The sequence below is a fragment of the Mya arenaria genome, chromosome 14 (genome assembly GCF_026914265.1).
Source record: "Mya arenaria isolate MELC-2E11 chromosome 14, ASM2691426v1".
NCBI classification, from domain to species: Eukaryota; Metazoa; Mollusca; class Bivalvia; order Myida; family Myidae; genus Mya; species Mya arenaria.
The window spans coordinates 18443759-18455810 of NC_069135.1; the positions used below are offsets into that span (position 1 = coordinate 18443759).

The 12052-nt window shown below is 34.2% G+C and overlaps 1 protein-coding gene across 1 annotated transcript; it reads left to right on the plus strand.

Annotated features, from left to right (window-relative positions):
• Window positions 1-62: 62 nt before the first annotated feature.
• Window positions 63-10492, plus strand: LOC128217653 (THO complex subunit 7 homolog). Its single transcript, XM_052924938.1, has 8 exons — window positions 63-194; window positions 2147-2267; window positions 2635-2762; window positions 5261-5347; window positions 5637-5694; window positions 6280-6346; window positions 8115-8184; window positions 10096-10492. Exons 1-8 carry the CDS (start codon window positions 176-178, stop codon window positions 10164-10166), a joined length of 621 nt encoding a protein of 206 aa, XP_052780898.1. The 5' UTR covers window positions 63-175; the 3' UTR covers window positions 10167-10492.
• The last annotated feature ends 1560 nt before the right edge of the window (window positions 10493-12052 follow it).

Sequence of the window (12052 nt, forward strand, 5' to 3'; positions counted from 1 at the left end):
ATTGGCTAAACATTATCCAAAACATTAAGTTAATCATGGTAAATTTCATTCTTTTGACTTAAATTTTATTCTGAAAAAGAATCTTAGTCGAAAAAATCGCACATTAACATTTCGATGCCATTAAATTGGTCGCATTTATTTTGTATGTGTATGTTGATGTAGGAGGCAGCAAACAATGGCAGCAGTTTCGGATGGTACAAAACGTTCAATTTTTAGGCCTTTTATGTGTTTCTCTTTTAAATTAAAAAATATTTCTTATAAACCATTCAAAATTAATTAACATGTGAATATTTTTTGTTAAAATGATGACAAAATTTGTCGATGATTTTGACATATCATGAAATGTAATATTATTCCGCGAGTCGTTTACAAACTCTCTAGTTAATTTATTCATAGTTTCTTTAGTTCAACGCATTAAATTATGACACAATTTTAAATCTTATCATACCTTTCGTTTCATTCAAGATATCTGTCAATTTTGTCTCCTAATGATCATTGGTGAATGTTATTCTAACACTCAAAACCGCCTCCAGGGACTAGTGGTTAAGGCTCTGCCTTTGAAGCGGGAGGTCGTGGGTTCAATCCCAGGCCGTGTCATACTGAAAGACATAAAAATCCGGTACAAGTATCTCCCTTCCTTGGCGATTGGCATTTAAAGGGTTGTGCTTGGAAATGTGGTGTACCAGGGCTTTTTCACCTTCTTTGCTAGGGGCTGAAATAAGACTACTTCACAATTGGGAAAAATTGCATATTTTCCCAATTTCCAGGTATTTTTTCCCCAATTCCCAGATATTTTTCCCAAAAAGGAAGATATTACTTCAAAAAATCACAATAAAAATTTGTTCTGTTTGCGCAAATTATTCTGTTTTTCTTTTAAGTTAACATAAAGAGAATGTTGTATAATTTAAACATTATTTGAGGACCATCTAGTCCATATATTGTTATCAATTCTTTCCCTCGATTTAGAATCAACTCTATGAAAATTAAAATTAATCTCTGTCCCTCACTTGTCATTGCGTCATGTTAAAGATGGAAAGTCACAGACATGATTTCTCCCCCAATAAGATCTACATGTGTATTAATGGCCCTGTGGAGTGTTTGTACACATTTCATATTAAAAAGGTCATAATTGAAAAAGAATCAGCTAGAAGTAGACTCACATGTAAGATATGAGCCTGTTTTTTTGTAACATGATTACAAAGTTTCATATGGATACCTTGACCAGTGTTTAAAAGGTGTCTTCAATCCTCATATGTGGAATTTCCCAATTTGAGACGTTAAGGCATTTAAATTTCACAATTTGCAGCATTTCACGCGTTTAAATTTCCCAAAATGAAAAGGCTAGGCCTCTTCACAATTTTTGGTGAAAAAGCCCTGTGTACTCAGTAATGGTTTAACCCAGGAAAGTTGTACCCCATGTATATTTGCTTTTCACCGAGCATGTAAAGGAACCAAGGGATCTCTTAGAAAAACAGCTAGGGTATTGCACCCGGACTTCCTTGTATCCCACCACTTTCTCTTCCGTGTGCTTTCCTTTCAGCAAAGACAAAATGTACCTCGTTGGAAATAAGTGCTTGCACTTTCACGAGTTATCCTTGACCACAAGGTCTAAAGAAATCAAACTACAACATTGCCTGTTTAACCAGGGTCCAAAATGCTAATGAAAATGAATAACCAGAAGGATTGGATTATGGCTGGGTGCAGAAACAAACAATGTTTTGTTAAACCAAAATTTCCTGGTCAAACTAGTTCTGTCCCACAGTCCTGTCTGCTGGTCCACATTACAAAGAGGGCACAGGACTTGCTCTTAACTATAATGGTTGGCAGCTGATGCAATCTTGACTGTGAGGAATCTTAAGGGAGTGCCATTTATAAAATATTGGTGCAGGGATTAATCTAGATGTCATTCATCTCAGTCTTAATAGCATGTTAGCAATATCTGATATGGTTTACACTACAAACAGCGGTTGTAAATGTTTCCTTTTTTGGTCTCCAAATGTTGCTTGAGTTGCATGTGGCATGATAAGGGGTCAAGCCATGGTAAATGGTATGGGCTTACAACTGAGATAAAGGCTAAGATCAGCTATTGTTATGGAAATAGTAATAAAAAAATATTTATAGTTACATGTACTTTTTTTTATTGTAGATGAGGTTATTAAGAAGCGACTGCTGATAGATGGTGATGCTGGGAATGATGAAAAACGCTTGACCAACTTCCTCAGAACTTTCATTAAATGGTGTAGCAGCGATGAGACACCAGACGAAAGGTTAGTTTTTTTTGTAACTTTAGGCTTCTTATTGCAATCAAACATGCATTATTTTTGTTGACATTAAGAAAAGATATAAATCAAATGTTTATAAATACATTATTTCAGTCTTAAACTTTTATAAAAGATTCCTTTTTATTTATAGTCTATTTATTGTATTTATTTATATATTCTATTTAATGTCTTGCTCTTTTCACTGTTACATACTATGTATCTATTTTGCATTTTTAGTGGTAATAATCTGGACTTTGTATGACCAAAAAGAATTGACACAAAATACACATTGTCAACTTGCTTGAACTATTATGACATTGTAGTTGTTATTATTATATGATTATTAAAATTTGGTGAAATTTACATGCTGCAGTCACCTGACAGTGCAGCGAATGCTGGCGACGCTGGCCCAGAGTGACCACTCCATCCAAAAGTCAGCCCAGGTCTACAAGATGAACCTGCTTGAACAGGAGAAATATGAACTGCTAAACAAGCAAATCAGTAGGTTATCCACATATAACTAACATGTATGAAGGCCAGATAATTTTTAGCTCGACTTTTCGAAGAATAAGGAGAGCTATACTACTCACCCTGGCGTCAGCAGTGGCGTTGGCGTCACACCTTGGTTAAGGTTTTGCATGTAAGCACCTTTAAATCATTATCTCAGTAAATAAATCAGTTATTGCATTTAAACTTTGGATATGTATTCTTAACTATCTTACATAATAAATTAATGAAGTTAGATAACAATTATTTGAATATAATGCAAATAATTGCCCTTTATTATTCGACTTAGAAATTCTGGTTAAGGTTTTGCGTGTAAGCACACATAGGTTAATATCTCAGCAACTACTTGAGGTATTGCATTGATACTTGATACAATGGTACTCAACCATCAAACCTACTAAATTAACCAAATAAGATAACTCTAGTTTGCATTTAATGCAAATAATTGCCCTTTATTATTCGACTTAGAAATTCTGGTTAAGGTTTTGCGTGTAAGCACACATAGGTTAATATCTCAGCAACTACTTGAGGTATTGTATTGATACTTTATACAATGGTACTCAACCATCCAACCTACTAAATTAACCAAGTTAGATAACTCTAGTTTGCATTTAATGAAAATAATTGCCCTTTTTTATTCGACTTAGAAATTCTGGTTACGGTTTTGCGTGTAAGCACACATAGGTTAATATCTCAGGAACTACTTGAGGTATTGCATTGAGACTTTATACAATGGTAGTCAACCATCCGACCTACTTAATTAACCAAGTTAGATAACTCTAGTTTGCATTTAATGCAAATAAATTTATTATTCGACTTAGAAATTCTGGTTAAGGTTTTGCATGTTACCACATTTAAGTCAATATCTCAGCAAATATATCATGTATTGCATTGAAACATTAGATTTGTATTCCCAGATAACACTTTTTTGAATATAATGCAAATTATGGGCCTTTATTATTTGACTTAGAAATTCTGGTTAAGGTTTTGCATGTAAGCACACATACGCTAATATCTCAGCTATTACTTGATGGATTACATAGATACTTTATACAATGGTACTTAACCATCTGCTTAAATAACCAAGTAAGATAACTCCAGTTTGCATTAAATTAAAATAATGGCCCCTTTTTTTATTCGACATAGAAATTCTGGTTAAGGTTTTGCATGTAACCACTTTTAAGTCAATACCTCAGCGAATATGTCATGTATTGCATTGAAAATTTACACACAGGCTCCCATCTATTTAACCTTCTTATTTAATCAAGTAAGATAACTCTATCTTTTATAATATATAATTTTTGCCCCTTTATTATGCGACTTAGAAATTCTGGTTAAGGTCTTGCATGTTAGCACACATAGGATAATATCTCAGCAACTATTTGATGTATTGCATTGAGACTTTATACAATGGTATTCAACCACCCAACTTAATTGAATAACCAAGTTAGATAACTGTATTTTGCAAATAATGGCCCTTTATTATTAGACTTAGAAATTCTCGTTAATATTTTGCATGGAACCACATTTATGTTTATATTTCAGAACACCATGTATTGCATTGAAATCTAATCTAACAGTGATCCATGCATGTTTCGCCAAAACTTTTCAATCCTTACATTGAAAAGCGGCGGAATAGTCGAGCGTGCTGTCTCTGTGACAGCTCTTGTTAATATTTTCACTTACCACTGGACCTATGTCTTTAGGATGATCAAAAAACCTTTCAATTGTCAACAAAATTTGGCTTCATGTGTCATATTTGATCTCACTTTGTATGAGAATAAAAGGCATTTGAAACATTTCAAGATTTACTCAAGAAATGTACTTGATAAGGAATCTTCTATTGTCTTTACAACCTCTATTTTAAAAAGCAAACCTAAACAATTTAAAGGTTTTATCAAAACTGATGGATTAAACATTTCTTTTTGTTTTTTAAATTTTAGGATATTTTTGTTTTGAATTTTAGCAATAACTTGCATTTTTGTTTGAAATATTTATCTTTTTATATATCATAAAAAGTATTTGTCCAAAAGATCTGATTACGAGAATTAAAGGAATAATTCTTAATTTTCAAACAACAGATCTTAACTAGATACTTTGAAAAAAAAAGGTGATTCTGTTATTTTTGAAATACACAAAAAGTTTGGGAACTGTGCAAATGAAGTGAAAAGTAATTAAATTTACTCAAATAGTTTCATAAATGTTTGACTGCTATTAAAGTTAAATCAGCTGGCTTTGTTTTACCCTAAAAATATGAAAGATACATGTCGTCATTAATTTGTGGTGTAAAAACTGTCTATCATTAAGAATAGTGAATGTTTTATAGTACAGTGAGAGTTATATGTCCTTTTAAATCTAGTTGAAAAGTCTTCCACATTAAAACTACTGTAGTTGTTATTTGGTTGTTGTTTTTTAATCAAAAAGCAAAACACAATGTATTTGTTTAAAATTAGTTATCATTTATTTATAACATGTATTATTTGGATTTCCAGAAAATCAGATTGAAGAAGCTGAGAAGAAAATATTGGAGAGCAAAAAAGAGCTTGCAGAAGCCAAGCAAATACGCAAAAACAGACAAGGTAAGAGCTTCTATTATTAAACTTGGTGAGAATCCAAAAGTATTGATAAATGAGATCCCAATTGACAAATGAGATCCCAATTGACAAATATCTAATTCCTAAAATAATTATAATATTGTTTTCACACAATTTTGATAAATGAAAGATGTTTATAATAACTCCTAATAGAATGTACAAAAAAAGACAGAGGCACTAAATGATTGACAAAAAGGGATACCAGCTTCAAAGCAGCTTATTGCTGTCTGGCTACTAAAGCTGAAATAAATAAGTGAAAATGTTTCCTTTCCAGAGTATGACACAATGGCCAAGAAGATCCAGGAACAGCCAGACAGACAAGGGACTACCAAGTAAATTGCCCTGAGAGTGCCTTATTGGATTTCTTAGTTTCATGTCTATGATAGAATATAAAAGAAAATGCATAATAATTTACATGAGCTTAAAGCTTAGTTTTCAACTGTATGAAGCTGATATTTGTATTGATAAATATGCTACTGTTATTATTTAACTTTAGATATGTTTGTTCTCATCCTATTTACAAGTATTTGTGACCTATTTTAACCTTAAAAAGGGTTTACATTTTTTATATGTATGTCAGAAATCAAAACAGTACCAAAATTATCCTTTCCTAGAATTGTGGTATGCAGTTGTTTATAAAGTGATTGTATAAATGTATTTTTTCACATTTCTAACTTTAAGTACTAGCAGTTAAAAAAAGTTTCAAAAATGTATTAATGGAATTAAAAGACAGTGATAAGGATGTTTGCTTAAAATTTACACACACCGTTTTTTGTTCAAGTTGCTAGCTGGAATAAGTTTTGACACAAATTTTTGTGGGAGATTTTTTTGTGGAAATATATGGTAGTATTTAGAATACCCCACATTCTCCCAATGGATTAGAGCTGAATGTAAATGCTCCCTGTATTGTTTTCCAGGAAACTGGAGTTTGTCGCTGAAGAGCTGGCTTCATTGGAGGAAACCAAGACAAAACTCGACCTCAAGGTGAGCAGTGAGAGATCTTATATCAGGGCTTACACAAATAACTTCTCTACTCTTCCATTTGTCTTAAAATCATGACCTGACTTTCCATAGTGATTGTGATTTTACTCTCCAATTAACAACTTCAGAATAACATTAAATCTAAATAGAAAAAAAATGGACTAACCCAACTTAAAAAAGGCAAATAAACTTGATAGATGCTAACCAAAATTATTTTTGCCCAGTTTCCTGACCAACCCTATTTATAAGCATTTTTGCCAGCAGACAATTTTTTATGAGTGTTAAATTTTTACTGCTTTTGGGGTATGTCTTTTGAGTAGTTTTGTGCACGGTAAAGAACTGTAAACGTACCATGGCAAAATTGCAATGGTTTTTATTGTGGGAATGATATAAGACACAACGTTACTTTTAACAGTTTGGCTGAGAAATCTTAAACAAATAATAACTAACATACTTTGATCCTTCAAAAATGAAAATAGGTTTAAACCAAATATTTTGTAGTGATATTTGCAATAAAAGTAAGTTTATTTCTGGGATATGTTTTAACTAGGGATGCAAACGAATGGCAAAATTGATATTCGATTATTGGGTAATTCTTTCGATCGAATATTCAATTACCGAAATACATATTTTAGAAGATGTAGTAAACTACTATTATTATTCTCTTAGGTAATAGCCGGGGCAATTTTACCCTACTCTGTAGTAACCAGTACGCGCAGCGGACCCTGATTTCCCCCAAATGAGCCTTTGGAATTCTTCATTTTCAGGAAGAAAAAAACAAAACATTATCAACAGACAAACAACACAATCGAATAATTTTAATTCCGATGCCTTTATACTTGTAAACAATGTGAAATTAGATGGATTCCTAGTCAAAAAGCGTTTTGCGCCAATTTGAGGGTCTTTCCGTTAGACGTGCAGCCTCGTTCTGAGATAGACCTCTAAATTGACTAAATATAACTATGGAAAACCAAAACCATCTCCGGAACTAGTACAATAATAACATATGTGGATTTGACTCATCTTTTGTGAAACAATATATGAAATATATCCTAAAACGCTATACCATACATTTACATTTCAAAGGACGAACATTGCATCGAAACATGGAAAAAAGTTTTAGCATATTAAATTGTAGCACATGACATTCATATCACGATTTGAGCTATGTTGCACAGTTTAATTTGCAGCCAAGACAACACGTTGGTGTTAAAGCCGATTCCTAGCCATTTCTTGTAAAAGTAGGAAGACTTTTTATAGTACCCGACGATATGTCCCTAAATGATATGTGGCGCGTGTTTAGTGTATTGTCATTACATTCACACCTCTTGCATTAGGGGCCAATCGTTGTAAAAACAAGCCAAACAAACTTTATAAACAACAACAGTGTTGTAGGCAAAAGGTTTTTTATTCTCTTTATTAAGAATTATCATTATTATTTTTTTGAATATTCGAATATCAATTATGACATTCGAATACCAAACGTTTGATCGAATATTCGAATATTGGAATATTCGTTTGCATCCATAGTTTTAACATTGTATTTAATATAAGAGTATAATCTTAACAAAAACATGAGTCTTGCCGTCTCTTATGTTTTTGCAGTCTTCATCAGGAATGAGAAATGGATGTTATGTATGGTATAATGAATGCTTCGATCTTTGGCAAACAATTTGTAAAATTTAAGGGGTTAATATGTACATAATCTATAAATGACAATAATATATATTAATTAAGTTTTTATGTGTTATATTCATTATGTGACTTTCAGCTTGATCTCAGAAGGAAGCAGTTTCATGTTCTTATCTCTGCCATCCATGAGCTCCAGATACTGTTGGAAGGTATGTGTGCTTCATTCTCCAGATTCTGTTGGAAGGTATGTGTGCTTCATTCTCCAGATTCTGTTGGAAGGTATGTGTGCTTCATCCTCCAGATACTGTTGGAAGGTATGTGTGCTTCATCCTCCAGATACTGTTGGAAGGTATGTGTGCTTCATCCTCCAGATACTGTTGGAAGGTATGTGTGCTTCATCCTCCAGATACTGTTGGAAGGTATGTGTGCTTCATCCTCCAGATACTGTTGGAAGGTATGTGTGCTTCATCCTCCAGATACTGTTGGAAGGTATGTGTGCTTCATTCTCCAGATTCAGTTGGAAGGTATGTGTGCTTCATCCTCCAGATTCAGTTGGAAGGTATGTGTGCTTCATCCTCCAGATTCAGTTGGAAGGTATGTGTGCTTCATACTCCAGATACTGTTGGAAGGTATGTGTGCTTCATTCTCCAGATTCAGTTGGAAGGTATGTGTGCTTCATCCTCCAGATACTGTTGGAAGGTATGTGTGCTTCATCCTCCAGATACTGTTGGAAGGTATGTGTGCTTCATCCTCCAGATTCTGCTGGAAGGTATGTGTGCTTCATACTCCAGATACTTTTGGAAGGTATGTGTGCTTCATTCTCCAGATTCAGTTGGAAGGTATGTGTGCTTCATCCTCCAGATACTGTTGGAAGGTATGTGTGCTTCATCCTCCAGATACTGTTGGAAGGTATGTGTGCTTCATACTCCAGATACTGTTGGAAGGTATGTGTGCTTCATCCTCCAGATACTGTTGGAAGGTATGTGTGCTTCATCCTCCAGATACTGTTGGAAGGTATGTGTGCTTCATACTCCAGATACTGTTGGAAGGTATGTGTGCTTCATCCTCCAGATACTGTTGGAAGGTATGTGTGCTTCATCCTCCAGATTCAGTTGGAAGGTATGTGTGCTTCATTCTCCAGATACTGTTGGAAGGTATGTGTGCTTCATCCTCCAGATACTGTTGGAAGGTATGTGTGCTTCATACTCCAGATACTGTTGGAAGGTATGTGTGCTTCATACTCCAGATACTTTTGGAAGGTATGTGTGCTTCATTCTCCAGATACTGTTGGAAGGTATGTGTGCTTCATTCTCCAGATACTGTTAGAAGGTAGGTGTGCTTCATTCTCCAGATACTGTTGTAAGGTATGTGTGCTTTATTCATTTGTTAATTCAGTGCAAGTTGAGCCATTCTATTAAATGTTGGCGGATTCACTGAAAACGCCCCAACTGAAATATTTGTTTGCCCTATTGAGTGACTTATTATTTGGGTTGGCTGTTGCAATGCCAGCATTTTTTTTAAGGATGGGCATAGCTGATCTGTGTTCGGGATTTAAAGCTATTGTTATAGCCTTGGTGTCATAAGCAGCCAAATTGTTTTCATACAAGACCTTCATACTTGATTTATTCGGGTACTTTAACCTGGTACACTTGACTTGTTAAGGTTGACAAAAACATTGTGTGTTGCAAGTATTACTACTCAAGATAAAAGCATGTTGCATAATGCCATATAAGTACCACAGCATTGGGTGTATCTGATTTGAGGGCTGTTCATAGAACTCAACTGTCTTTCTGCTATTGGTGAAAGATGAGAACCTGTAGACAATGGTGGAAAAGTGTAATAGCCTGTCATTAATTGTTAGTAATGCATCCTATATGTGTTTTTCTTTAACTATACAAATATCTTCACCAGTGTTAGGGTTAGGGGGTTGGGGGCAGTGTTGCATTATCCCCCTCATGACATTAAAGTGTACCTATCTGTTGACAGAGGATAGGGAGCTAAGGACAGGTTCAGATGAGTGAGGAGCCTGAAAGAGGATTTAAACATCTGCCTAAATGGCAGGGGGGTGGGGCAGTGTTGCATTATCCCCCATCATGACATTGATATTTATCTGTTTACAGAGGATGAGGAGCTGAGGACGGGCTCAGAAGAAAGAGAGAGAAGTCAGAGGGATGATATGGACACTACATGAGCCTCCACTCCCACGGCAGGGATGGGGGGCAGTGTTGAGCAATTCATTTACGACATGAGACAGTTAACAAAGAGGGGACATTATTGGCCAATCTACAAGTGTTAGAAAAGGAGAGTTAACTTACAATGGATAATACTGCACTCTTTGCCTTCAGGATAATGGCAACTAAAAATTATTACTGTTCATTGTTGGACTTATGGAGTGTTTAAAGATTGAGAGATGTCTTTTGAATGTACCATCTTGTTTATTGTTTGAACTGTTATTCATTTTGTCATTACATTGAATCATTTTGTGGCACATATGTCAAAATAAAATATAACAAAATGTTTTTCTGTCGAGTTGTTTACATGAAACTACCTTTTAAGCAAAATAATTGGATTATAGCCCTTGAAATTCTCAAACTTACTATTGTACAGTTTGTGAACATGAGAGAGCCCCCATATCTCATCCAGTCATCACCAAACTTGGACAGTAGTAAATTATTGTTGATATCTTGGTTACTTTTGAAAACAAGCCAGCTCTGCCAATGCAAGACTGGAAAATGGCCCTTGAATTTGTACAAATTGTAATAGTTGAGCTTGTAAACTCAGAAGAGCCTTCATTTCTAATTCAATCTCCACCAAACTTGTACAGTAGTTAAATATATTAATGAGAACTTGGCTCCTTTTGAAAACCATTCTATGGCCATTAATATTGACAACATTTCAATAATAGTAGTAATCAATAGAGCCTCCATATTTTATTCATATTGCATGTAGTATGTAAGAAGTCTGTAATGTAGGTGCAAATTAACCAATACAAAATGTTTCAAGTGAAATATCAGTATGTTGCTTATTACTCATACATGCTCTGGATAGAAAGTGACCAAATGAGCCATGCCAGTATAGCATAGGCCCTTATGGGTGATGACCAGAAGTAAATACTAGGTGGATGTGTTGCATAAAATTTCAGGACTGGTCAAATACTTTTAGTGTGTCATATAAACATCAGTTTCCATTAAATGTGACTGAACAGTGATGAACCAATATTTATACAACTTTGCATAGAAGTTCACTATGTTTCACATTCTAAGTTGAGGTCGGCAAGTACAAGGTTTACATCACTAAGTTAGGTAGTTTAATTATCCAAATGTGATATATTAAGAATTCTGTGACCCTTGTAACTTTTATATGGCTTTGAATAATGTATACCACAGGTAGACAATGTCCACAAGTTGAAGGTTACAGTTACAAACTTAACAATATATTACTGAGATTTGTTTTGCAATATATCACATGGAAGCAATTTTATGCTAACTCAGCAACTTGAACAGTGGAAGACAACATTAATAAAACTTGGTATAAAGTATCCCAATCAGATCATGTTTTCAAGGTCAAGGTGACTAACATGGCAGTCTTGTTTGATACAAGTTAAGATTTTTTTTTGCTTTGCAACTGTAACAGTAGTTAGCTAAATATAACAAAGCAAACATATTTGTAACATGGAATCTGCATTGGATAGAATAATTGAGACATGAACTTGGTACAAATGTTGCCAGAGACAATTTGCCTATGTATACAACAATTATCAGATTAGCTAAATTGAAAAAGGGGATTAACTTGACAATTTTTCAGCCAGAGTCATTGACCTTGCTCTAATTGTGTATATTGTCTCTGGCAACATGTTTATCAAGATTCATTTAAATATCTGAACAGGTTTTGAATTATAGCCAAGATTAAAGTTTTTGCACTACGCCAATGACGACACAAAGGCTATCATAATACATCAACTTTCAACAAAGATGAGTTAAACACTACTCATACTAGAAATTAAAACTACCCTGTTTGTTACACAACTGACAAGTATAAAGATATATTATGTCAATAAATAATAGCAAATACTCGCAT

What these genes read in the sequence shown, in the direction of transcription:
- LOC128217653 (XM_052924938.1), top strand. An exon ending in ACTGCTAAACAAGCAAATCA is followed by an intron (nt 2,763 to 5,260) that starts GTAGGTTATCCA and finishes TTGGATTTCCAG; the next exon opens with AAAATCAGATTGAAGAAGCT. An exon ending in AGACAAAACTCGACCTCAAG is followed by an intron (nt 6,347 to 8,114) that starts GTGAGCAGTGAG and finishes TGTGACTTTCAG; the next exon opens with CTTGATCTCAGAAGGAAGCA.